We start from the raw sequence: 26,376 nt of genomic DNA, 5'->3' as shown, positions 1-26,376 counted from the left end.
TAATTTTACATTTTTTTTTCCAAGATAATCAGTCTAGTTGGACTTTTTTTAACCTCATGCATATTTTATTAAGATTTTATATCTTTGTATGAATAAAATCGTGGAAAGATTTTTTTTTTTGAGCCAGGGTCTATCAACCAGGCTGGAGTACAGTGGTGTGAACATGGCTCACAGCAGCCTTGACCGGATCTCCCACCTCAGCCTCCCAAGTAGCTGGAACCACAGGCATGTGCCCCAGGCCTGGCTAATTTGTTTTTCATTTTCTGTGGAGATGGGGTCTTACTTCCTTGTCTAGGCTGGTCTTGAACTCCTGGGCTCAAGGCTCTTCTTTCCTTAGCCTCCCAAAGTGCTGGGATTACAGTTGGCATGCCCAGCTCAAAAGATACTGTAATTTTTACATCTCCATAAAGTATGGTTTTTGTTTTATAAAAAGTACTTCTAGTGCTTTTTGGTATCATGAAGCTTGCTCTAGGTTTGTCTATTTTTTTTTTTGGACAAAAAAAACAGCCTTTGATTTTTGCTAATGTGGAATACTTTTGTTATCACTATTTTTTCCATGTCCTGGTATGCTTTGTCTTTAATATACCTTCATTTTACTTTTTTTTTTTTTTGAGACGGAGTTTCGCTCGTTACCCAGGCCAGAGTGCAATGGTGCGATCTCGGCTCACCGCAACCTCCGCCTCCTGGGTTCAGGCAATTCTCCTGCCTCAGTTTCCTGAGTAGCTGGGATTACAGGCACGCGCCACCACGCCCAGCTAATTTTTTGTATTTTAGTAGAGACGGGGTTTCACCGTGTTGACCAGGATGGTCTCGATCTCTCGACCTCGTGATCCACCCACCTCAGCCTCCCAAAGTGCTGGGATTACAGGCTTGAGCCACCGCGCCCGGCCTTCATTTTACTTTATTAGAGTTGGGTTTACTTTCTTGTCCCTTGTCTAGCTTTTATGTCGCCAATTTAGTTCACTTATTTTCATTCTTCCCTGCTTTTCACATGTCAGTAGTGGCATTTCCTCCGTGCTGGTTTTGTCTAAATCCCACTGGTTTTGATGTGAACAACCGCTCACCGTCTTTCACTTCTAATTTGTTCGTTCCTTCAACTTTGATTTCTTTTTTATCTAGAAAGCTCATTTAAACGTGTTTAAGACTTCCCGGGTGGATTTGCTTTCGCTGGTTGCTCACCTCACCTTTTGCTTTTAGCTTCCAAATTTACTGCACTGTGGTCAGAGACTGTGGCTTCTATTATTTTGACTTTTAAAATTCTATTGATACTTTTTTTTGTGCTGTTTATGTAATTTGTAAATGTTCACATTTGAAAAGAATGCACATTCCCTTATTTATGTTAGGATCTCTGTTAATTACTCCACATAAATTCTTTTTTCAGTCCTTACCCTGTGAAATAGGTACTCCTATTAGCCCATTTTACAGATGAGGAAATAAGATTGGGGAGTTTAGGTAACTTCCTCAAAGTTACCATAGCAGGTAAACCACAGAGCACTAATGAAACTCGGACATTCTGACTCGTTCTGTCTTGGTCTCTATATAAGTGATCACAACTGTGAGTTGCATTATTCAAATACTCATTATTTCACTCCTACTTGTGTGATAATTTTTGAGAGAAAAGCATTAAATTTTCTTGCAATGACTGTGAATGTGTCAATTTCTCTTTTTGTTTCTATGTTACATAAAATGTATGTTACAAATTCCTAGTGGGCTAAATCTTTAACACTCTGAAATATATTGTCTTTTGCCCTGTTTAATGTTTGAGGGGTTTGGGTTTTAAATATACTTTATTTGCTCTTAATATTACTGTACTTGATTTCCTTGGGTTAACATTTGCTTCTTTTTAAAATGCCTTATATTCTGAGTAACTTTATTTAATTTATTTATTTATTTATTTATTTTTTAAAAAAAACCCAGCCAATTCCTTATGGCCTAAAGTATAGTTTTTTTTTTGTTTTTTTTACAGTCTATCTGTTTTGTTGACCTTTTCAAAAAACCAGCTCCTGGATTTACTGATTTTTTTTTTTTTTTTTTGAGGGAAGAAGAGAAAAATAAGGGGAAAAAAAGAAAAAGAGGGAAAAAGGAATATTACTTCATTCCTAAAATGGGTTTCAATAATGGCCGATCAATATTTTGAGTGTTTAAAGTGTTAATGCATATTTTATGTGTTTAAAATGGAGACCTCTATTGTGTTTATTTGTTCTGGCTCTGAGTTCAAGTCCTGTATATCGTTATCAATTTGTTGTCTCGTTGAATCTAAATCTCATTATGTGTCTTATGTATCTGGGTGTTAAGATCTCTTATTGTTGCATTAATCCTTTTACCCTTGCATCCTTGTAGCTTTGAAATCTATTTTATTAAGTGTGAGAATTGCAACTCCTGCTTTTTATTTATTTATTTTTGCTCTCCATTTGGTTGGTGAGTTTTTTTCCATCCCCTTGAGTCTTTGTATATCTTTAGATATATCGTTAGATTTTGTGGATAATGTATATTTTGTGTGTTTAAAATGGAGACCTCTATTGAGTTTATTTGTTCTGGATCTTAGTTCCAGTCCCAGATATCGTTATCAATTTTCTGTCTCGTTTAATCTAAATCTCATTTTGGGTCTTATGTATCTGGGTGTTAAGATCTCTTATTATTACATTAATCCTTTTACCCTTGTATCCTTGTAGCTTTGAAATCTATTTTGTCAAATGTGAAAATTGCAACTCCTGCTTTTTATTTATTTATTTTTGCTCTCCATTTGGTTGGTACGTTTTTTTTTTTCCAACCCTTTATTTTGAGTCTATGTATATCTTTGGATATACCGTTAGATTTTGTCTGTATCTTTTGATTGGGAGATTTGGTCGATTTAAATTTAGGGTTGCTGCCGTTTGATATTAACTGGCTATTTTGTCCTTTTGTTGATAAAAATTCTTCTTTATGTTAATGCTCTTTACTTTTTGGTGTATTTTTAGAGAGGGTCATACTGGTTGTTCCTTTCTGTGTATAATGCTTCTTTTAGAAGTTCTTGTAAAGCAGGCCTGGTGGTAATAAAATCTCTGAGTACTTGCTTGTTCCTAAAAGATTTTATTTTTCCTTCAAATGTAAAGCTTAAATTGGCAGGATATGAAATTCTGGGCTGAAAGTTCTGTTGATTAAGTATATTGAATATTGGTCCCCACTCTCTTCTAGCTTGTAGGGTTTCCGTTGAGAGATCTGCTGTAAGCCTAATAGGCTTCCCTTTATGGGTAACTTGATCTTTCTCTCTGGCTGCCCTTAATATTTTCTCCTTCGATTCGATCTTGGTGAATCTAACGATTATGTGCCTTGGGGTTGGTCTTCTTGAGGAATATCTTTGTGGTGTTCTCTGTATTGCCTGGGGTTGAATAGTGTCCTGCTTTGCTAAATTAGGAAAATTTTCCTGGATAATGTCCTGGAGAGTATTTTCCAGCTTGAATTCATTCTCTCCATCACATTCAGGTACACCAATCAAGCGTATATTAGGTCTTTTCACATAGTCCCATATTGCTTGGAGACTTTGCTCATTCCTTTTTATCCTTTTTTCTCTATTCTTGTCTTGTCGTTTTGTTTCATTAAGTTGGTCTTCGACCTCTGATATCCTTTCTTCTGCTTGATCCATTCGGCTGTTTAAGCTTGTACATATTTCACTAAGTTCTCGTGTTGTATTTTTCAACTCCATAAGTTCATTTGTATTCCTCTCTATATTGTCTATTCTTTTCAACATTTCATCGAACCTTTTTTCCAAGTTCTTAGTTTCTTTACATTGGGTTAGAACAAGTTCCTTTAACTCCCAGAAGTTTCTTATCATCCACCTTTTAAAGCCTACTTCAGATAATGGAACACAGTCCTTTTCCATCAGGGCTTGTTCCGTTACTGATGAGTCCTTTTCCATCAGGGCTTGTTTGGTTGCTGATGAGTCCTTTTCCATCAGGGCTTGTTCCGTTGCTGATGGGTTCTGATTTTGAGTATACTCGGCCTTCTTAGGCTGTTTTTTCCCCTTCATTGTAGATGAACTGCCTTTCTAATTAGGTTTCTGAGTCGATGTCCGACTTATTGATTCCCAGTGCTGGGATCCGAGCAACCCACTGTGGCAGCCTAAATAGCAGCGATAAGACTGATGGTGCTCTTCTGCCCGGGAATCTCTGGTCTGGCTTCCCTCTTGAGTCCGCAACAAGCGGCTCTGACTTCCTGGAGCTCCAAACTCCGGTCAGTAGGGGAAGCAGTCCCGTTGGCTCTGCATGAAGAGCTGCTGTGCTGAGACGCTGGCAAAACTGCTGCGGCGGCCACAAGAGTCGCGCTGGCGACCTGTGGGGCTCCTCCACTGGGAATCGGCTGATCAGTGAGTGACGAAAATTCGTCTAAAAGTGTGGCGTCGTCTCGTTCTCTGGGCTTTCACTGGGAGCTACAATCCTGAGCTGTTAGTGGTCAGCCATCTTGAATCGATCCTCTCTGAGTAACTTTAAACGTGTATTTCTTACCAGTTATTCGGTGCTTGGATTTTTAAAATTCCAGCCTGAGAGTGTTTTTCAGTAGGGCATTTAATCCATTCATTATTATTTTGATTATTGAAATATTTAGGTTTATTACTTCCATCTTATTATACGCATATATTTTTTTCTTCATAAATTCTTTCCTTTCAGATTGTTTTGAATTTTATTATGTTTTATTCTTCTTTAGTGGTTTGGATGCCCTACAGTGTTTTTTATGGTTTCCCTTAAAATTTTACATATTTAAACATTTATTTTACCAAAGCTTTGAGCTAACTGGTGCATAAACTTGTCCCCCAAGCAAGACCAGAATCTTAACCAGCTTTCATTTCCATCTCTCTTGACTTCTAACTCTTGTATTATGATCATCTGATATTTTCATTCCAGATTGCTATTTAAAAAAAGGAATAGTAAGTTTAACTGGCTTGTTCTTCGGCAATACATTCTCCAAAAATCTAAGTTCCTAACACACTGCTTTATTCTTTTATATTCATTCTACTCTAAGGCTCATACTGAGGTTTCATTTGAGTGACCAAATGCTTACATTACAAATCTCTAGTTTATTCTGCTTTATGGAAACACCGTCTTTCTGCACTGCTCTGAAGACATCAGTCTTGCTTATTCAGAAGCCTCCTGGTGGCCTTGTTACTGCACCCTCTGGAATCAGTTCTGTTGATTGCAGTTACTTCCTCTCTACTCTGGAGCTGATGCCGCTCCTCTGGTGGGTGATTCTTAGAGGTCTGCTCATCAACTGTCTGTCCTCTTGACTGAGCCTACTTCTGGTGATCCGGCAGCGGGCAGCACTTTCAGGAGCAGTGTGCAATTCAGCACAATGGGAAGCAGCTGAACTTGGTGTCAGGCCTGGTTACAAACTCAGCTCTAGTTTCCAGCAGCTGTGTCAGGTTGGGCAAATCTTTGAGGCCTGGTTCTTCAATTTGGGTTAATGACCTTACATTATGGAGGCGCCATGTGATTAAATGTGACAGCACATGAAAAAGGCTTCGAAAGCCTTGGGACAGCAAATACATGGTATTCGTTTTGCGGGTGGGGGTCAGTTATTTAGGAGTAGTTTCTTCACTCTTTAGCCTTGGATTATATCGACTGATTTGATGGCCCCAACTTAAGAAGCTCCAGCTCATCCTTGGGGAAGACAATTCACCCCTCCATTTATGTGTAATTTTAAGCTCCTGTTATGGTCAGTGATATATCAGGTGCACATTTTCTTCACAGGGATATGAACAGCCTCATTATAAAGTAATTGAAGTTCTCACATCAACTGACTCATTGTGGGAGACCCACCCTACATCACAGGCAGCCCCATCTAGTGCATATGCATGGCGAGGGAGGATTTTACAATTTACTAAAATCTGAGTCCCGGTACCAACTTAGAACATTCTAACAGATGTTGGTGTTCATGTTATATTGAAATCAATATCCTAATGGTACCCTATGGCAAAGATATTGACGTATCTCCTTAGAAAATTATCATTCATCCCCACCCAATTTTTCCTCCTGGAAATCAGGTCAGTTCTTTAGAATCACTGCCCCACAGCAAGAACAGAGCAAGCCAGAGAGGACAATATTTTCAGTTGGTTTTGCAGGAGGAAAGAATGGTATGACGATCATTTTATATCTTCTAGAATAACACTTGAGTTCTTTGAAAAAACCCAGTACTTTCACCTGGAATAGAAGTTCTAGCCCTTCGCTCTCTGTTAGCCATCATTTATGACTTTTTCCCTTCCTGCATATTAACAAGAGCCAAACCCCAAAGCCTTCTGCTCCAGTATGAGAAAGCTGCTCGCAGATACAGGTTTTTAGCTCCATCAAGTGAAGCTTGCAGTCTGAGATAAATCTTCCATCTCTTCCCTTGAACCTTCAGGCATTGTGAGTAAAACTTAACTATGGTCAGACCACCACCCTCTTCCCTTCATGGGCTGTGAAGCTTGTGACGGATGTGTCACCTTGGTGCAATCTTAGACCTGTGCTCAGCGGCTATGCTGCATGGCTCATCTCTGCAGAAGAATGGTAATAAAGTGAAGCAGTTCAATTTTTCAGGTCAGTTCTGAAAAACTAAGAAGGCCGGGCGCGCTGGCTCATGCCTGTAATCCCAGCACTTTGGGAGGCTGAAGTGGGCGGATCATGAGGTCAAGAGATTGAGACCATCCTGGCCAACATGGTGAAACCCTGTCTCTACTAAAAATATAAAAACTTAACTGGGCATGGTGATGCGCACCTGTAGTCCCAGCTACTCGGGAAACTGAGGCAGGAGAATCACTCAAACCCGGGAGGCGGAGGCCGCAGTGAGCCAAGACTGTGCCACTGCACTCCAGCCTGGCGACAGAGTGAGACTCCGTCTCAAACAAACAAAAAAAACCTGAGAAGAAGATATATCTTTACTTCAAACAGAAATCTCTAAGGAGCAAGTGGCCACAGCCTGCCTCTCACAAGCTGCCTGGCTCACTCTATTTCATTCCTGGAAATCAGGTGAGTTCTGTAGAATAACTGTCCAATAGAAGGCACAGAGTAAGCCAGGGAGGTCAACAGCTACTGCTCATTGCAGCAGACCAAGGGTGGTTTGCTGACAATGTCCATGACGTGTAGTTAGACAGACTCCAGTAGCAAACAGGGAGCCTGGCCTTCTCCATGCCTAAGTCAGCAGATAGGAAGGTCCAGGTCTACAGCACACACACGATGTACCCCAGATAAATGATTAATTTACCTGCTGTCAGAGGAAATGACTGTGGTTTAGTTCTGTCATTCTGCCAAAATATCTATCTGCTTTACATCCTGCAAAACGCATGTGGGACACTTATTCTTGTCTATTTGTATAAGAGCCAGGCAAACAGAATGGAAAACCAGCTGTAGCTCCCAACACAGCAGATGCTCATCACACACGCACACACTCACACGTGGTGACTGTTCCTCTATCTGGAATGTTCTCTTCTTCACCTGTTCTCTTGTGAACTCCACATCCTCTAAGTCCTGACTTGGAGAGCTTCCTTTGAGAAGCACTGAACCTCTGTAGCATCCTTGGGCCTGGGCATGCCTCCGTGATCGCATTTATTAGATGGTATTACGATGGCATTTTATATATGTGTCCTGCAAGACGGTGCGTTCTGTGCCAGATGTGGGACTTACTCCTCTTCTTGGAGCCTGGCATGTAATAGGTGCTTGCTGAGCCGGTGTGTGCAGAACAAGTCAAGAATGACTTATTATATTTGGTAATGATGCTATTTTAGATAGACTAGAGAGGCCTGTCATTCTTCCCCCCTATTATTTTTCTGGTCATTCCAAACTGGCTTCCTGATGGACCAACACCGAGGTCCACAGTGACCTGTTTCACTTTTTACTGTGCTGTGGGAAGTCAGCGCCGGGTCCACACAACCCCAGTGAGTGGGAAGCAGTGGAAATCGATATTCTCTCCTCAGGTCACCCCCTATGGTTGTTTCTAAGTTAAATACAAGCACAGCAGAGGGACTCAGAGATATTTGCTACAAGGAAAGATCACGAGCCCATGGGAGTTTGGAGTGGTTACACTTCATTAGGCTCCCCATAAAATGCTCCCCTATATAAGCCAGGAACTCTCCACTTACAGACAGCTGGACCTCAAGAAATCCTTTGGCAAACACAAAAGACTCTTTGGTGAAAGCTAGAGGTAGGTTGGTCCTGCCCAGGGACCGCAGAGGCAGCCCCAGAGACTTCTAAATGAACTGAGCCAACAGTTAGAAAACTGTCAGACACAGGCCGATAGGTGGGGCGACAGCCCAGGGCCCACAGGGCCAGTAAGCTCACCCCCAGCATGCTCTATGGATAGTGATCACAGGCAATACAGACACCAAGGCACCGTTAAAGAGAGAGAAACAATTTGAGGGTCCCGAGGGTGTGGAGAGGAATGACAGATGAGCCTTCCCTCCATGCCTATAATCTGTTTCTAGCTTCGGTTGGCTTAACATGTCCAGCTGGTGCCCAGCTGCTCAGTAGCCTTTTGGAGGCTGGGGAATGGTGGTAGCTGAGAGTGGGGGTGAGGAGAGAATGCCACCAGGCCAAAGGGTCACCTCCCAGTGCAGTACAGAGAATGAGTGCTGGTTTCTCCTCATAGGACTGAATTTCACTTGCACCAAGCCACCCAAGTCCCCAGAACGGAAGCCCTGCTCCATTCAAAGTCCCAGAAGGCCAAAGTGGAGACCGATATGAGCTCTGAGTCACACCCGACGGAATGAGCATTCTCAGGCCCTGCTGAGCAAGGAGTGGGGCTGAGCCACAGGAGGCCCTGGCTGAGGGCTTTAAGGCGGAGGGTGTGCCAGCTGCGGGCCTCTGAAACAAGCACCTGGGGACTCCTGCGTCTTCACTCACTTTTATGTTCCTACTCTCGTCGTCATTCTGGGCTCAGTGGTGACTGCTTATAAGAACACAGAGAGCTTTCCTACTTGCTTAGTGAGATTTGCCAGTGAATTCACTTTTCCATACCATGAAGTTGCCCACAGCTTCGACCGCAGGCTGGGCTATCCAGATGGAGACTTGGCCGTCCTAGGGAATTCTGTTACAGACTTCAAGAAAATTCTAAATACAGTTCAGAAAATCCAAAGGATTTGTTTCTCAGAGGCCAAAGAATGAGTGCAGCCAGCTCACACCCCTTGAGTGTCTGAGGGTCCACTAAGCCAGACAGATAGCCAGGCCGTTCTCCAGATTCTCAGGAAACTGCTAATGCCTTCCATGCAAGCCAGCTATTTGTAAGTGCAAGCCAAAGTCCCTTCCAGTGGCTTTTCCTGGCCTCAATGATCAGTAAAGAGGAAAAGGAGTGTCCTTGGTTTGGGGTACTTTCAGAATCTAAGTGACTTAAATGTCTGTTTTGGTCAATAGACGATTTTGCTCATAGGAAAAAAAATGTCTCTCACACTGCAGATGTTCATGTGAACAGCTCAGAAAGCATGCGCTAGGAAGGGAGCACTCATAGCTGCTGGGAAGAGGTGGCGCGGTCGCTGCTGTTGATAATATTTAAGAGGGTAGCCTAGAGCCTGTGTGGTTTGTGCACCTCATGCTAAGTTCCGACCACAGCACGCCATAGGTACAGAACACTGGGGGCTTTCTTCTGCTGGGTCAGCACAGCCCACAGCCAAGACCATGCCATGGAACATGAACGGCACATCATGAGGGATGCTAACAGCTGAGCCGGCATCTCAGGAGGAGAACCTGTTTTATAGGCAACACTCACATGGCTCTGGTTTTCAGCCCACACGACCCAGAAGGCAGCAATGCCAGAAACTCTCATCGCCACTGCCAATGTTTTCTGAACCTCCACCCTGTGGGATGGGCCCTCTTCAACTCTGGGCTCAGATGTGTCACCTGCTTTGGGCTTTGCTGCCTTGATTTTCAAGCTACATATGGAGAAACCATCCCTTTGGCTTTCACAAACCTCTCAACATGGACGGCAGGCACTTTCCCTGTGCAGAATGCATTCAGACACACATAACTGCAGACAGCTGCTGGGGTTCCCAGAGCCAGCGAGTCTATCCCAGGAGCTGGGACGTAATCAATCCTTCCCCATCCCCACAGAGGTCTTCTCATGGCATCAGCCAAATGGTCTTAGTGCAGAAGCTCAGGTATCACAGGTCCCCTGGCCTCTCCATATTATGTCTCCGAAGGGTAGAATGAGTTAAATTTTCTGAGCCCTCATGGTCGGTGTCACGGTGGGGTGGAATACATTTGAATGGGCTGGCGCAAAGCTGAAAGCAATAATGAAAACAAATGGAGAACTCACCACCATTTCCTGGACATGAAACATCTCTGCACCATCAGACGACAGTCGATTAGGGAAAGAGATGCTGACGGATGACCCTGGAAGGGTGCTCGGGCCAGTGTTGTAGATCTGTGGGTGCGGAACACACACAGCAAGTCTCAGTGGAAAATAGCAGACCTCCATTTCCTGTCATGCAATATATATTCTAAAATTCTTGGAAATCCTATACAGAAACTCTAAGGCTTGGAACTAGAAGGTCATGACTGGAAGTGAACTACTGAACGATGGGAAATGTCAACAAAACAGAAAGACTTCTAACATGCATTTAAAAATCCCAAACTTTGAAATTATCATGTTCCCTTTCAGCATTTTTTTGTCTTCTTACTAAAAATTATTTTTTTTACATGCATAGGAATTTAGTCATAGAATGTTACACTTGGTGAAAACTCAGACATCATAATCTAGTCCAGTGGTTCAGGAATTTAGTCATAGAATGTTACACTTGGTGAAAACTCAGACATCATAATCTAGTCCAGTGGTTCTCAAACTTCAGTATAACATCAGAACAACCAGAGGGGCTTATTAACACACACACTGGTGGCGGTCATAGAGTGGGGGTCATGCCCAGAGTTTCAGACCCAGTAGGTCTAGGATGGGGCTGGCAGAGTCACATTTCTAACATGGCCCCAGGAGGTGCTGATGCTGCTGGCCCAAGAACCACCCCTTGAGACGCACTGATCTGGTCCAACCTCTTTCTTTTGCTAGTATGAGGTAGCCGAGGCCCTCAAGGACCGAGTGGGTCATCCCAAAACCAAGTGACCTAATATACAGAAAGGGCTGTGTTTACTACAGCAGCCAGCGATGTGGTTTCCAGCGCCCCTGCAGCTTATCACTTGCACGACTGCACCCCTCTTCTGTCCCAGCATTTGGTTCTATAAAACTTTGCCCCTCTTATTTTCCCTAGCATTTCTCCATTTTCTGTCTCCAGAAGTCAATCATTTTCTGAGAAATGAGGAAAAAGATGGAGGGCACAGAGACCAATAAGAGCAAGGAGGGAGAGAAAAAACCTGAAACTCAAGGGAGAAACAATCTACAGAGGAATAAAAAAGGTGAGTAGATCTCTAAAGACACGAAGCAGATTTGTGGTTGCTTAAGGCTGGGGAGCAGGAAGAACAGGGAGTATGACAGGCAGTGTCACGGGCCCCCAAAGATGTCCAGGTCCTCATTTGTGGAACCTGTGAATGTCATGTGGCCAGGGAGAATTCCGGTTGCTAATCAGGTGACCTTAAAATAAAGAGGTTATCTTGGATTATCCAGGTTAGCACATTGTACTGACAAGGATCCTTCTGGAGGGAAGAGGCAGAAGTCAGATCAGAAAGAGAACATCCTAAGACTCAGCCAGCCATTGCTGGCTTTGGACATGGAAGGGGGCCATGAGCCAAAGAGTCCAAGTGGCCCTCAGAGGCTGAAAAGAGGCAAGAAGTGGATTGTCCCCCGTGCCTCTGGCAGGAACAGAGGCCTGACACTGGTTTCAGCCCAGTGAGGCCCATTTTGGACTTCGGTTCTCAGAACTGTAAGATAATAAATTTGTGTTGTTTTAAGCCACAAATGTTGTTATTTGTTACAGCAAGAATAGGGAATTAATACAAGAAGTTATGTCAATGGGTTCGGAATTTTTCATATTTCAGTCCAGAGGTCTCTTATTTTTTTTTTTTGCACCTATTATGCCATGATTTCATAGGGAATAGGTTCCAGCAGTTCAGGTTCCTCTCCACTGGTCCTCTGGGGGTGTGCTTCTCTGGGGGTCAGGCTGGTACTTCAGTTGAACCCAGGCACCTTTCTCTTTGGCTTCCTCCTCCTCCTCCTCCTCCTTCTTTTTTTTTTTTTTTTTGAGACAGAGTCTCACTCTGTCGCCCAGGCTAGAGTGCAGTGGTGCAATCTTGGCTCACTGCAACCTCCGCCTTCTGGGTTCAAGCGATTCTCCCTGCCTCAGCCTCTGGAGTAGGTGGCATTACAGGAGCCTGTCACCATGCCTGCCGAATTTTTATATTTTAGTAGAGATGGAGTTTCACCATGTTGGCCAGGTTGGTCTCAAACTCATGACTTCAGGTTATCTACCTGCTTCAGCCTCCCAAAGTGCTGGGATTACAGGTATGAGCCACTGCGCCTGGCCAGCTTCCTTTTTTTCTGATCATTTTCCTTCATGCGTTTCAGGAAGCTATCTTGACTCTTACAGTCCTTAATGTGCTCAATACACACATTAATTCTCTTGGCAAGAATCTTGCCCTTAACTTGTTTGTGTGCAACAATGCCAACAGCATGCTGGTAACACTGTAGTCTCTTCCAGTTCAGCTGCGGTCACACTTGTGGGGCATTCCTTTTTGAGTAGTGCCCATTCCTTTGATGTCTACAATATCACCTTTCTTACAGATTCCCACATATGTGGCCAAAGGAACAATTCATGTTTTCTTCTTCTTCTTTTTTTTGAGACAGAGTTTCACTCTTGTTGCCCAGGCTGGAGTACAATGGCATGGTCTTGGCTCACTGCAACCTCTGCCTCCCGGGTTCAAGTGATTCTCCTGCCTCAGCCTCCTGAATAGCTGGGACTACAGATGCCTGCCACCACACCTGGCTAATTTTTGTATTTTTAAAAGTAGAAATGGGGTTTCACCGTTGGCCAGGTTGGTCTCGAACTCCTGACCTCGTAGTCTGCCCACCTTAGCCTCCCAAAGTGCTGGGATTAGAGGTGTGAGCCACCACACCTGGCCCAATTCCATGTTTTCTAAAAGTCATAGAGAACATACAGCAGGGGCCTCTCCTCTTTCCCTTTGTGAATTTTGGTGAATTACTAGAAGATGGTGGTTCTGGCCAAAAGGCTGGAATTTATTTTGGGGGTGATCAAAATGTTACAAAATTTTGCAACAACATGGATGGAACTGGAGTGACTATGCTAAGTGAAATAAGCCTTGGGAGACTAAGCAGGCAGATTGCTTGAGGCCAGGAGTTCGAGACCAGCCTGGGCAATGTGGTGAAACCCCATATCTAAAACCCATCCCCAACTCCCCCCCAACAAAAAAAAATTAGTCAGGCATGGTGACATGTGCTTATCATCCTGGCTACTCAGGAGGCTGAAGTGGGAGGATTGCTTGAGCCCAGAAGGATGAGGCTGCAATTAGCCGAGACTGCACCACTGTACTCCAGCCTGCATGACAGTGAGACACTGTCTTAAAAAAAAAAAAAAAAGGAAAGAAAGAAAGAAAGAAGCCAGGTATGGAAAGATGAAGACAAACATCACATGTTCTTATCTGTGAAAACCAAACAAAACTGAACCAAAACGACTGAACTCATGGAGACAGAGGGTAGAGGGACAGTAATCAGAGCCTGGGAAGGGCAGTGGGAAGATGACTATGGGGGAAGAGAGGGATAGTCGATGGATTAAAAAAATAGAAAGAGGCCGGGCGGGGTGGCTCATGCCTGTAATCCCAACACTTTGGGAGGCTGAGGTGGGCGGATCACGAGGTCAAGAGATCGAGACCATCCTGGCCAACATGGTGAAACCCCATCTCTACCAAAAAACAAAAATTAGCTGGGCAGGGTGGCACAAGCCTGTAGTCCTAGCTACCTGGGAGGCTGAGGCAGGAGAATCACTTGAACCCAGGAGGTGGAGGTTTCAGTGAGCTGAGATTGCACCACTGCAGTCCAGCCTGGGCAACAGAGACTCCATCTCAAAAAAAGGAAGGAAGGAAGGAAGAAGGAAAGAGTAAGACGCAGCATTTGTCCCCACAATAGGGTGACTAGTCAATAATAATTTAATTGTACATTTTAAAGTAACTAAGAGTATAACTGGATTGTTTGAAACACAAAGGATTTCTGGAGGGGAAGATTACCTCCACTTTACACGATTAGTACGTACTGCATGCTTGTAAAAACATCTCATGTACAGCATAAATGTATACGCCCACCACGTACCCACAAAAATTAATACGAAAAATTTTTGTTAATATTCTAAAATTAGATGAGGATGGTTTTACAATTCTGTAAACATTAAAATAATTACATTGTATGTTTTAAACGGGTGAACTTTAAGGTACGTAATCATATCTCAATAAAGATGTTATTTTTAGAAAGATGAGTAAAATATGTAAGTTTTGTCAATTTAAAAAGGATGAGTAGAAGAGAGGAAGAAATGCCACGCTGCTTGGTGGCCTGGGGACTAGATAGAGAATCCAAGGACTCTGCAACTCTGAAGTTGAGGTCAGAAGGGCAGAGCCAAAAAAAAAGCCAGAAATCTTACCAGGTCTTCACACATGACTGGATGTATAAAGACCCAGCTCAGCCAGCTCTTCCCTAGAAAACCATGTCTTTGCTTTTTTGCAATAGTTGATTCTGCTTCAAAGAATAAATAGATAAAAACTGATGGAGCAGACGAGCGGTTGTTGCCAACTCTTGATCCAAAAAAGAACAATATTCACCGAAACAACCTGAAGACATAGAAGAGGAAGGAGCATCTGACCATCGCTGAGATAACTAATTTGAAATGAAACTTGAGTGCACAGAATTAAAAAGACTCCTCCTGGGGTGTCTGGGAAATCCCAATTCAAGCATGAATGGGGGTAAGCAATGAAGAAAAAGATACTGATTTACACTATTTCCCTCATCAGAGCCAGGAGGAAGGAGAGCTTGTATTACCATCTTTAACAAATGTCTTTATATTGGATTCTCTGCAAAAGTTCATGTGCAATATCTGCATTATTTTTGGCCACTTGTTTTCAGGTGGGGAAATGGTTTAAATTTTGATGCCAAAAAAGCCTTTCAGTTGTCGACAAATTAATGTATCTGTTTAAAAACTGTGATGAAAATAGAAAGCAGGCCCAAGACTAGTGTTGCTGCTTCTCTCCCGTCTTCAGCAACAGTGGAGTCTTTAAACAATTATGTGGCTTGCTGAGTAACCGATTTTTTGCAAAAACATGGAAACATCTGTCCATATGGAAAGTCTTATGTTCTCCTTCAGGAACAATGTTACTGAAATAAGGAAATATAGAAGCATCTTCTCCGTATTCCTGGCCTCCTCCCGCACTGTTTTCACCTTCTGGTCATTATCACTGCCAGCCTGGTCAGGGACCTTCCTGCGGGACAACCACAGCACCATCCTACCAATAAATCAGCAGGCGGACAATTCACAAGGAAAAAGTGGGCTTCGCTAACCCAAGAGGATCTCCTTCTAATCAACGGCACACACCATCAATCTTTCGGACCCAACTCTCTCAGCCCTAGATTGAATGCTGTGCACTTCCTCCGGCAATGGATGGCGGAGGAGTTTACATAAGGGGCATGCCAATCACTCATCCCCCAGGGCCGGATTCGCTAGCCTGGGTCCTATTTCAGGTCAGATGTGAAGAACGCTATTTGCCCGAATACCAAACTTTAAGCTCCCTGTAAAAATTACCTTCAGAGAAACAACTGAAAGGTAAGCTTCAGACCCTCAGATTTCTTTCTTTTTTTTTCCAGAGGATGATAAGAACATTCGGTATCTTCTGTGCAAACCCCATTCTTCTTTCCTTCTTCAGCACTCGGACCCTCTTCTTTGCATGGTCTGTGTCACTTGAACCCTTCTAAATAATTTTCTGAACCTATCTTTAAATGCAAGACACCCCAAAACTTTATATAAAAGTAGGAAGGAGTATAAACAACTAAAATGAAATAAACTCATCTAGTCTTTATTTCCTGCCCAGTTACGAAAAGCAAAGGAGAAAAATAAAATAACTCCGAGAAGCAATTCAGAAATGCAGGGGCGCTATTCACAGCAATCACTCTACTGTCTCAAAAGTAAACTCTAGCCCCATCCTTCCCTTCTCCCCCGTAAATCAAGGGCAGGGTATGACAGCGGGGGCTTAGCTGGTTAGAAGGCACATCCTCTGTGAGCTGGGGACATGTGTTATCTATCATGGTTTCAGGGATAGGTTGCTGGGTGAATACTCTGGAGAGAGGAAGACCATTGTTTGCCAGAGTCCACAAATGTTTTACTGCCACATTCTCTAGACCCTCACCCTGTCATTATCTGTCATCCCCTAAGTCCACCTAGGAAAGAAAGGCCACAAGGAAAGAAAATAATTATTATTTAGCCACAGCAGTGAATGCCAGAGTGGGAAACCATTTCTCCATGGGGAAGGATGCAAGATGCAGAGAAGAGCTCTGGGAGGTAGAACCAGAGAGTGAGGAGATATGGCCTGCAGGGTCCTGTGGGCGAGCTGGGCCCATCTGCCTCACTTCATCCATACGGGGTCTGGCCAGTGCTGCCAGGTTTTGACCCCAGCCCGGCTTCTCCCAGCTCTGGGACCATCAGCAGGTCCTTCCTTGCTTGGGCCTGCATTTTCTTGTGTTTGCCAACTGAGGGGTCTGGACTAGCGGATGTCAGGTCCCTTGAGCTTTACATTCACAGATCCACAGGTTGAACTGCACTGGCCTGAGAACTCACAAATTAAAACACAGGTCAGCAAACTCCCACCCAAGGCCAAATCTGGTCCAGTGCCTGCTGTCCTACAGCCTATGAGCTAAGAATGGTTTTATGTCTTTAAGCGACTAAAAAAAAAAAAAAAATCAAAAGAAGAATCACATTTCATGATGTGAAAATTAAATGAAATTCAAATTTCACTGTCTATAAGGAACTAAGGTTTCGTTTTGATGTTATCTATGGCTGCCTTTGCACTACAGAAGTATGGGTGAATAGTTGCTGCAGAGGACGAATGGCCCACAAAGCCTAAATTACCCTGTGGCCCTTTTCAGCAAAAGTTTGCTAACCCCCAACTAAGAGAAGAAGCAGTGTCCTTCCCGCTGTCCCCCATCTACACCAAGTGGACTTGCTGGAAACAACGCCTGTGAGCCTGAGGCAACGGCTCAGTGAGGGAGGAGCATGCCTCCCGTGGGAGGGTTCACGGGCTCACATGGCCCTGCTCTCATAAAACTGCCCTTCTGAAAGGCTGTTCCTGTGGGAGGAATGGGCTCCAGGATGACTTGGCAAGAACATCCCAGGAGGAAGGGACACAGCAAATCCTCTGAGGCAGCCCTGCCTGGAAGATGGAGAATGATGGAGAACAGAAAAGGGTCCTTATGAGGACATCTGGGCTGGGACATTGGCCGATGCCTCCACCACGCACAGGCCTTCTTGGGGAAAAGTGGCATTCATCACATGGACCTCTCCTCCCAAGTCCTGGAAAGCCGAGGGGCCTGCACAGCAGAGTACCAGGGAGGGAATGGATTCATTCTGTGGGTGGGCGCACACACACCACACCAGCCATCCACAGAAGGGTTTCTCCTGACAACAGCCCGGCCCTCTGTAGGAGAGACATCCCATGTGCCCTTCTGTTAGCCCCCAGGGACAGAGATGGTCCAGGGGTGGGTACCTGAAGGGTGATATTGATGGGCTGAAAGTGACACTCCAGGTCATCCAGCTGAACGAAGTTGGCTGCATCCATGGACTCGCCATATACAAAGGAGGTTGGAGACATGATTCTGAAAGAGGAAAGCATGAAATCTGTCATCCCTACCCACGGTCAAGCACCCGCCATCACTGCCATTCTGAGAAGCAAACATTTGTCTCCATTTAGCCCCGTCTTCCACGCAGTGCTCCCCTGCTGGGCTGTTACTTCTCTCTCGCATGAACAGACAAAGCAGGATTGTGCCGACCAGGCACGTAAAGTAGTGTCTTCTCATTTTAGGTCAGGTCAATAAGCTGCAATGCAGAAGTACGTACTGGGATTACCTTTCTGAAATCACAAGGAAGAGTATCGTAGCTCTGAGCTTCTGAAAACTTTTTAAAAAGTACCCATTTTGTTTTGACATTTGAAAAATGTTTTATGGGTTGAAGATGATGATGATGAGCTTTTAAAAAATAAATACAAATGAGTTATATATTCGGCATCCTAAACCCCACTCTATGACAATTCACTTAAAAAACTTAATTTGTCAGACTACCGAGATGACTAGAAGTTAGGCATTTGAAAGCTGAGTCTGTTCATTGATGGCATTTTCCCTTGGATTTCAGAGGCAACCTAAGCGGTGAGAAGAATTTGGGCTCAGTTTGCACAATACTATCCACGTTGCTTATCTGAGCAAATCCCTGAGAAGAAACGAAGCTCAGACTGACACTCCCAGACAAACATCAGGTTCTAGATGCTGGAGGCCACGCACTCACCTTTACCCAAACGCAACAACTAAGTCCCAATGGACAACAACTCATCTATTTTCATCGTTTAGTGCATTATTTTAGTAATATAGTGAGTTCCCAGCATTACCTAATGGCAATAACAGTTTCAGGTTCCTGGAGAGATCAGAGGTTGACTCATTTGTTTACCTGATGAGTTCATCAGGGGCTGTTAACACCTCCCAACGAGGTCCTCTAAGGCCTGACTACATGATCAAGTGTCATCTGAGGGGGAGCGGGGAGGGATGTTTTCTCTTTGTCCCCAAGGATAGGGCTTGGTTCTGGGTATATTCTTGCTGTGCCTTCGATGAGACAAGTAAATAAATGATACAGCTAAAAATAGAGCTGTGAACAGGGGCAAAAATATGCTAATTTGCAAATATTTTCCACCAGTGCCTCATGTTTAAAAAACATGATCAAAACCTCCAGGAGCTCAGTAACAGAAAAGCCTGGAGTCTCATTCCTCTGGCTCCCAGCAGAGCGTGGGCGAGTACAGGGACGGCTTTCCCTGCCACGGATCAGCATTCCCACTTCCAGGCAAGGCTGGGACCCAGAAGCATGTGGAAACTGAAAAATGAGAAACTGTGAACCTCCAGAAAGTTCAGCTTGCATTTGGGTCAGGGGTTCCGTGGGTCCTCATCTGATCTAAACTAATTGTGTAAATCTTTTCTCCCCACTATCAAAGAGGCATGCACTCGGTTTTCTGAAGCTGGAAAGAAACTGAGTTCTCATTTGTCCAGGTCAGGGCTTAGGCTGAAAGCTGGCCCAGGCTGTCTCAGGTCTCCACAGACCGCGGCTCAGGGTCCTGCTTTCCAACAATGCCAGCGGCACTGAATGGCTGCGGACTTCACGTGGACACATGGTGTGGCCGTTGGGATGGTTCCCTGCCCATTCCAGTCCATTCAGACATCAGGAAGAGCCACCTCCGGCTCCGCAGAAGGCGTTAACAGAAGCCAGCAGGGCTAGCACTGACTGTGGAGCTAATCAAAAGTGGCCCACCTGGAGCCAGGGCTGGAGACACATCTAGTGGTAACCTCTGGTCCAGCAGCTTCCAGCTGAGATTTTAATCCCAGGAGCCATACTGCCTGTTACTGTACAGCATTCTGAAGGAACTGGGGGTGGGTGGGAATATATGCATATAAAGGTATAAGGAATGTTCAAAGAAATTATGGGGCTTAAACTTGTCGTCAAACTTCTCAGGTTATCTGTCAGGTGTGTGGGTAGCTGGGACAGAGGAGAAAAAAGGAGGGAGGAGGGTATGAGTTCCTGCAGCTAAAGCTTCCTCCTGCTTTTCAAGGCTGAAAGGAAGCAGGGGTGGCACAGCTCCTGGCTCCTGGCTCCTGGCTGGCTACACATGCAAATATGAGAAGCACAGTGTTCCACTGGAGGGCACTCCTGTGTTGTGGCAACGAGGACCGGGCTACTCACCCAGTGATGGATGTGTCCACCTCGTGCATCAGCGGCACCATCAGCGTGAGGGTGTTGTCATGCAGGGATTCAGAGCGCTCCAGGTTGCCACTGTGCAGGGAGAGAATGAATGAACGCTGGCCAACATGAGCCATCTGGCAGTGGGCTTTCGCTCTTCCACTTTAGAGCTGAACCTCTACATTCTCCATGGGCAGATGGCACCTCAGTGTCCTCAGTTCTGTTTGTGGTCCCTGTACACATCCGTAGAGGGTGCTCTATTGTCTTGGTTGCGTCCCATGCAAAGATGTGAGCGTAAGTAGTTTACTCGGGAGGCGGCCCAGGAAAGAGCAGCAGAAGTGGAGGGGGAGACAGCAAAGGAAGGAGGACAGTAAAGGCACACCAGGCAGGAGGGCTGTGCTGTCAGCAGTCAGTCTTCCTAGCTGAGAACATGGGAGCCAGGCCTTTATCCACTGACTCGTAAAAGCCGCTGCTGCTGCTGGGGTGGGGGTGGGGAGAATGAATCCCCTGTCACCTGCCTGTCAGGCATGTGAGTGGGCTTTGGCCAGAGAAAGCCTCAGCAGGGTGGCCAGTGCTGGGAGCTGGAATCTGCCCAGTTTCCAGGGGATAGTTTGGGAAGGGTGAAGGCTGAGGGGTTATGGGCAGGGTACCCCCCGTGTGAACTACTTCTGTATGTGCCTCTTTCACAAACAATGGACCAGTGAAGTTAGGTCACTGCAGCCAGGAAGAGGGCTGCTCGACTTCAGCAGCTATGTCTCATCTGAAGGGACCACCCATCATCCATGGACAGCCAAGCCCAGGAAAGAGGCCCTGGCCACACCTACTGCTATCAGCATCATGGAACTCTTGCTACAGACCTTGGCTATAGCAGGTTCACATAAGGCCTCCCGCTCCGGGTGAGAAAGCACAGAATGGGGATTCTTAGGAGATCATTCTGGAAAAGTGACATGAAGGAACTGATGCTGTTAAGTGGCTACTAGGTGCCAGGCACAATGCCAGGCATTTCTCAGCATGATCTGAGACCTCAGAGCAGCCCCGGAGGGAGATGGAGCACCCACCTTTGACAGTTAAGGAGGAGCTCAATAGGTCAGGTAACCTGCCCAAGGCCCCCCCCTGCAAACCAGAGCTGAGATTGCAACCAGCTCAGGGTCAGACTTGAAACTAAGGATCTCTTGGCTGTGACTCCTGTTCCTGATGCCAGATTTGGGGGTGAGAAGGAAGAGGAGCAAAAGAAGGGATAAGAAGAAGAAACAGGAGGAGAACAGAGAAGACCTAGTTTCCCTTTATTACTTTATTAAATTTCTACTATAAATTGTGATCATCATTCCAGAGAAACGACTGCTTTGGGTAAATGCACAGCTCTTGGGTGCATGTTCCTGAACCTGTATTCACAGTTGGTTCCCAAGTTCACCCTCCATGGATGGAACAAGAGTCCCCCAGACCTGCCTAGGCTAGACTCAGCTCATCCTGAACACTCCCCACCCATCGCAGATGTGATTCCCAGAACATCTGCTGAGTCCCTGTCTGCTCTGTGCCCTCTCTCTGCCCCCTCTCTGCCCCCCTTCAAGCCCTGCCCACTGCCTTCCTCTCCCACCCAGCAAGTGCTGAATGGCAACAGTACCTAAACAGCTCTCACATCCCTTCTCTCCTATTGTTCTGAAACAATGGTGCTGTATGATCCTGACCACACAGGGCCACAGTCTCTGCCCTGGCTCCTCGTCTGTCTTCCTACGTGGGGTGACATCAGTCCCTCAGGGGCCACAGTTTGCAAAAGCAGCAGGATCAGGTGCCCACACAGCCTGACTTCTCTATCCTTCCTTTCCCAAGGGATGACAGAAACCTCAGGATCACTGCTGTGGGCAGGCCAAAGGCGACTCCCCTGCGGATGGACAGACACCATCCTGGCCCGTTCCCGCCCCCACCCTAGCATCCTGCCAGGTCTTGCCCTGCCCTTTGTTTAGCCGGCTTAGGCCCAACAGTCTCATCTGTCATCGTGTGACTGCTCCAGAATGAGCTAAGTTGAAAAGTTGAGATAAAAACGCCAAACATCAAAAGGCTTCCCATCATTCCAAAAGCTCGTGAGCTGGGATGCTTTCCAGTGGTCTGCAAAGGCCAGGCTGCTGGCTGCGGAGAGGAGAGGTCTCCGGAAACTGCTCAGTCTCAACTTTATGTCCTCCTACATCTACGAGGAGGCAAAGAGACCTTCAAAGGGCAGTGACGGAAGAAAGGAACGATTGAGATTTTAACTGTAGTTTTCAAGATAAGGAGATTTAAGGATCCTTCCGTGATAGCAGGGAGTCAAGTGCTGCAGGTGCCCTCTGGGGCAGTCAGACCATATCCTCACCAATGCCTGAAATGAGTGTCTAAAATATTCTGGTGTGCGTTTAAAGATACTATGGCCACCTTAACGTTGGTGATGTAAGAAATTAGGCATTTTTATATTATTGAAGCTACAGATCCTAGTGCTTTCTGAAGCTATGCAGCACTGTTAGTGTACACGGGGGGTGTTCTTGAATTCAGTAGGTTACTGTCATTTTCATGTGTGCCCAGGATTTAGCACTGCAACTGGTAAACAGAAGGTGCACAGTACATATTTATTGAGTGAAAATGTGCCCAGCGCAGAGTAAGGGATTATAAATGGTGGTTCTTAGCCTTGGCTGCTCGTTAGAATCATTTGGTGAGCCCCTTTGAAAACCCATTGCCCAGGTCTCACCCCAGGCCAATTTGGTCAGAGTCTTTGGGGGTAGATCAGGCATCAATATTTTTGAAGGCTCCCCAGGTGATTCTAATATGCATTCAAAACCAGAGCACTGCTGCTGTGTGGACATGTTATCCTAACAAATGAACCTTTCATGACTGCATTATTGGCTCCCTGCCCTCTGACTGCTATGATTAGCCCTGAATGAGGTGGAGGCAGGAAGTATCTTCTTTTCTGACAAGGCAAATCTCTTCCATGTCACATTCCTTTCCAGGCACACAGGCTGCCTCAGGTGTGGAAGGACTGAGAGAGCACATTGATGGGTCTCCCCAGCAACGGCCAGTGTTCTGCAGATCCAAGAAATGGAAAGAGAACGAGAATCTTCAGGTTCGAATGGGCATCGGCCGCCCTTACCAAATTCAACTCATGCTCGGGGGCCAAGCTATTGCGCTGTGCCACTCTAAGTTTTGAAAATTTTCAGTGGCTCCTCAGTGCCATCAGGATATAGTCCAGATTTTCTGAGGTGACCTTTGCCCCCCATGGTCTAGCCCAGGCTCCTCTTTCAGCCCCACCTCCCACTGTGCTTGTGTGCTCCCCATTCTTCTTCTGAGAAGGTGCATGAATGCCCAGTGCACTCCTGTGCCCACCACCTACACAGGTGTAACAGTGCTTCCTGCCCCATGGATGCCCTCACTGCTGTACCCATGTTGCTTCAGCCTGAAAACAGACTCCTTCGTTTAAATGCTACCTCCCCACTGAAAAACCCTTCTGGATTTGTGCAGTGGGAATGAAATCTACCCTCTCTACACTTTGCATGAGTTTCTATTAGATGACAGTCATGTTTCATGTGAATGTAAACTGCGTGATCTTGAAAGTAGTGTGAACAGAAAATGACCAAGTCTTGTCAACCAGTAAAAAGAAGTGGCTAAAAAGACACTGAGATAACTGGCATCATCAGAACATAAACTGCAGATTAGCTAACAGCGTCGTGTCCATGTTCAGCTTCCGGAATTTGGTAACTACACCACAGTCTTCAGAGAACAGCCATTCTTGGCAATGTACACTGAAGTATTTATGAATCGAGAGGCATGATTTCTGCAACTTACTGTCATGTGGTTAAGAAAAAAAACTATATAGAAAGAGAACGATGAAATAGATGGTGTGAAATGTGAGCACCGGGTGAATCTGGGTAAAGGGTATATAGCAGTTCCTTGCACTATTATTGCAACACTTCTGTTAAGTTTAAGATCATTTCCAAGTGAAAATGAAAAGGTTGCCTTGGGTGTCCAACCACTACCCCAATCAAAGCTTGTGTCTTCCTGTTCACTCACCCAAATGCCCCCTCCCCCGCCCCCACTGAAGTCACCAGCCAAGTTCTACCTAGATGCTGCTTCAAGGCATTTTGGATCTGGCCTGGAGAAGGTACCTCGTAACTCCCCAGAGGCCCTCGCAGTCACTGGTGGCTATCCTGGAAGGGGCAGGCACATGTTCCTGAGGGGAGAAGCTGCCATTCCACGATCCCCTTCCCTATCCATCCACTTGGCTTCCAGGTTAAGCCCTCTCTTTAGTAGCATCTCTTGGGGACTCTGCCAACAGGCTTGGCCAGGCCCTCAGGCTGCAGGTGCCCCGCACCCTCCCCATCAAGAGATGCAGTCCCATGTCCATAAGAAGCAGTGAATCCAGCCTGACAATTTTCAGAGGTCATCTGTCTGATCTGGGAAATATATGGCTGAGTGGGAACTGACCCCGGACTAGAGCCTCACCTCTCTGGGTCTGTCTCTCCTCAGCTGTAGAATCATAATCTCTGAGTGGCTGATGCCTAGTTCTTCTCAGCTTAGTCTGCAGTGGTGGCTACGCAAGCAGCACTAGAGAACCACAGCCCCCAAGAGATCCAATTCCGCTTCGTGGCTCAAGGCTTTATCACTGAGTAACTATTTCTTCCTCCTTAGCATCCTGGGAATTATCAAAGCTTGACCGGGACACATCCTTCCGGGTCCCATAAATCTTTTATCTTTGAAAAAAGTGTTTAAACCCCCCTTACCTCTGAGCAGTAACAATGAAGCTGAGAACTTCCTCTTCCCCAGACAGGTGGCTTGTATCAAAGATCACGCTGAATTCATACTAGGGAAAAAGGAAGTGGTATTTGGCATCAGCAGGCATTCCAAACTTAAACTGCTCTCTTCCATCTTCTGCAGTGTGTGACCTCTGGAAGCTCATTTGCACGCTGAGCTTTATGTTTTATGCACAGCTTTCTGACTGTCAGGCCAGACACGCAGCTTTAACAGTAAAACCAAGCCTGACACATGCTCGGGCCAGGGACCTGTTTCTCCCGTTCAGCCCCCAAGGCTCTCTTCAGGAAGTGATGCATTTACGCTCTTAAGCTGGGACTTTCTAAGTTTCACTCACCTACCATCTTTCCAATTTCTGCCACGTCTGCAAATTATATCACCTGGGATATTTGCTTCATATTTTTGTTGCCTTACTCTTTTAAAGATTATTTTAAAAGAACAACTTATAGTACGATCATAGATGGGAATCCCGGATCACTTGCCAAAAAGAGATCCTGGATTCCCATCTATGATAGTGCTATAAATTGTTCACTGGTAAAAATGAATACAATGAAAACACAGCAATGCTGAATTCTGCTGCCTGTGGAAGCCTGAGCGTAAGATCTACTCCATCTTCGTTGAAAAGGCAGATGAGCTAGTGATAGAGAAGTGTTAAAGATATGCTAGCATGATGGGAAACATTCTCCTGCGTGTGGTTAGGATCGGAAGAGTGTTGAAAAGTCTTCTGCACTGAATGTTTGTGTCCCCCCCACCACTCCTCAAATTAATATATGGAAGGCTATGTGACAGTATGTGGAGGTGAGGTCTTTGGGAGGTAATTAGGTTCAGATGAGGTCATGAGGGTGTGGCCTTCATGAGGGAATTAGTGCACTAAGAAGGAGGAAAGACAAAGATCTCTCTCCCTCTCCACGCACACACACCAAGGAAAAGCCAGATGAGCAGACATAGAGAAGATGTTGCCTACAAACCAGGAAGAGAGCTCTCCCCAGGAACTGAACTGCCAGCACCTTGACCTTGAACTTCTCAGCCTAAGAACTGTGAGAAATACATGTCTATTGTTTCAACCACCCAGCCCATGGTAATTTGTTCTAGTCATGGGAGCGCATGCTGGGCTGCAGACAGAGGGAGCCCCGTCTCTGCTGGGTGACTTGCTGGGCTTTCTCCGGGAATCACCCTCTGCTCCCACGCCCCCAGCCCCAGGTTTAGTCAGTCTTGCCACAGGTCCCAGCATCTGTGAGAGGAAAGTGGTGGCATTACCAGCTGGGAAAACAACACACATTCCAGTGTTCACACTTCCTTGGGCTCTATCACTATTTTGAAGGTTAATAAATGTTGGCCCGGCACGTTGACTCACGCCTGTAATCCCAGCACTTTGGGAGGCTGAGGAGGGTGGATCATTTGAAGTCAGGAGTTTGGGACCAGCCTGGCCAACCAACATCGTGAAACCCCGTCTCTACTAAACACACACACACACACATACACACACACACACACACACACACACACACACAAATTAGCTAGGCATCGTGGTGGGTTCCTGTAATCCCAGCTACCAGGGTAGCTGAGGCTGAGACAGGAGAATTGCTTGAATCCAGGAGACGGAGGTTGCAGTGAGCCAAGATTGTGCCACTGCACTCCCACCTGACAGTGAGAGTGACACAGAGAGACTAATCTCCAAAAAAAAAAAAAGAAAAGTTGACAAAATTTAACACTCTGCTAGAGAGAGAAAGACACATCTTAGGTCTAGTATGTGACAT

General features: G+C 45.5%; 1 protein-coding gene and 1 long non-coding RNA gene across 7 annotated transcripts in view; one reads left to right on the top strand and one right to left on the bottom strand.

Annotated features, from left to right (window-relative positions):
- ITGA9 (integrin subunit alpha 9) overlaps window positions 1-26,376 on the bottom strand; it is a 375,338-nt gene that overhangs the window by 66,717 nt on the left and 282,245 nt on the right. For 4 of the 6 annotated variants that reach the window (XM_035278480.3, XM_054247151.2, XM_035278482.3 and 1 more), the window contains 4 exons: window positions 24,592-24,671; window positions 19,856-19,945; window positions 17,628-17,736; window positions 10,249-10,356 (listed from right to left, as the gene is read on the bottom strand). In XM_035278480.3, coding sequence (XP_035134371.3) covers window positions 10,249-10,356; window positions 17,628-17,736; window positions 19,856-19,945; window positions 24,592-24,671 — 387 coding nt within the window. The remainder of the gene's footprint in view (window positions 1-10,248; window positions 10,357-17,627; window positions 17,737-19,855; window positions 19,946-24,591; window positions 24,672-26,376) is intronic. The other 2 variants (XM_035278481.3, XM_078354637.1) reach the window with 1 other exon arrangement.
- On the top strand, window positions 10,779-18,403 carry LOC128930026 (uncharacterized). Its single transcript, XR_008477502.2, has 3 exons — window positions 10,779-10,868; window positions 11,216-11,336; window positions 18,269-18,403. It is a non-coding gene; the product is annotated as an uncharacterized LOC128930026 (long non-coding RNA).

This window comes from Callithrix jacchus, chromosome 17 (assembly GCF_049354715.1).
Source record: "Callithrix jacchus isolate 240 chromosome 17, calJac240_pri, whole genome shotgun sequence".
In the NCBI taxonomy this organism is placed as follows: Eukaryota; Metazoa; Chordata; class Mammalia; order Primates; family Cebidae; genus Callithrix; species Callithrix jacchus.
Note: the sequence above shows the minus strand (reverse complement) of the source record. Positions and strands in the feature narration are given on the sequence as shown.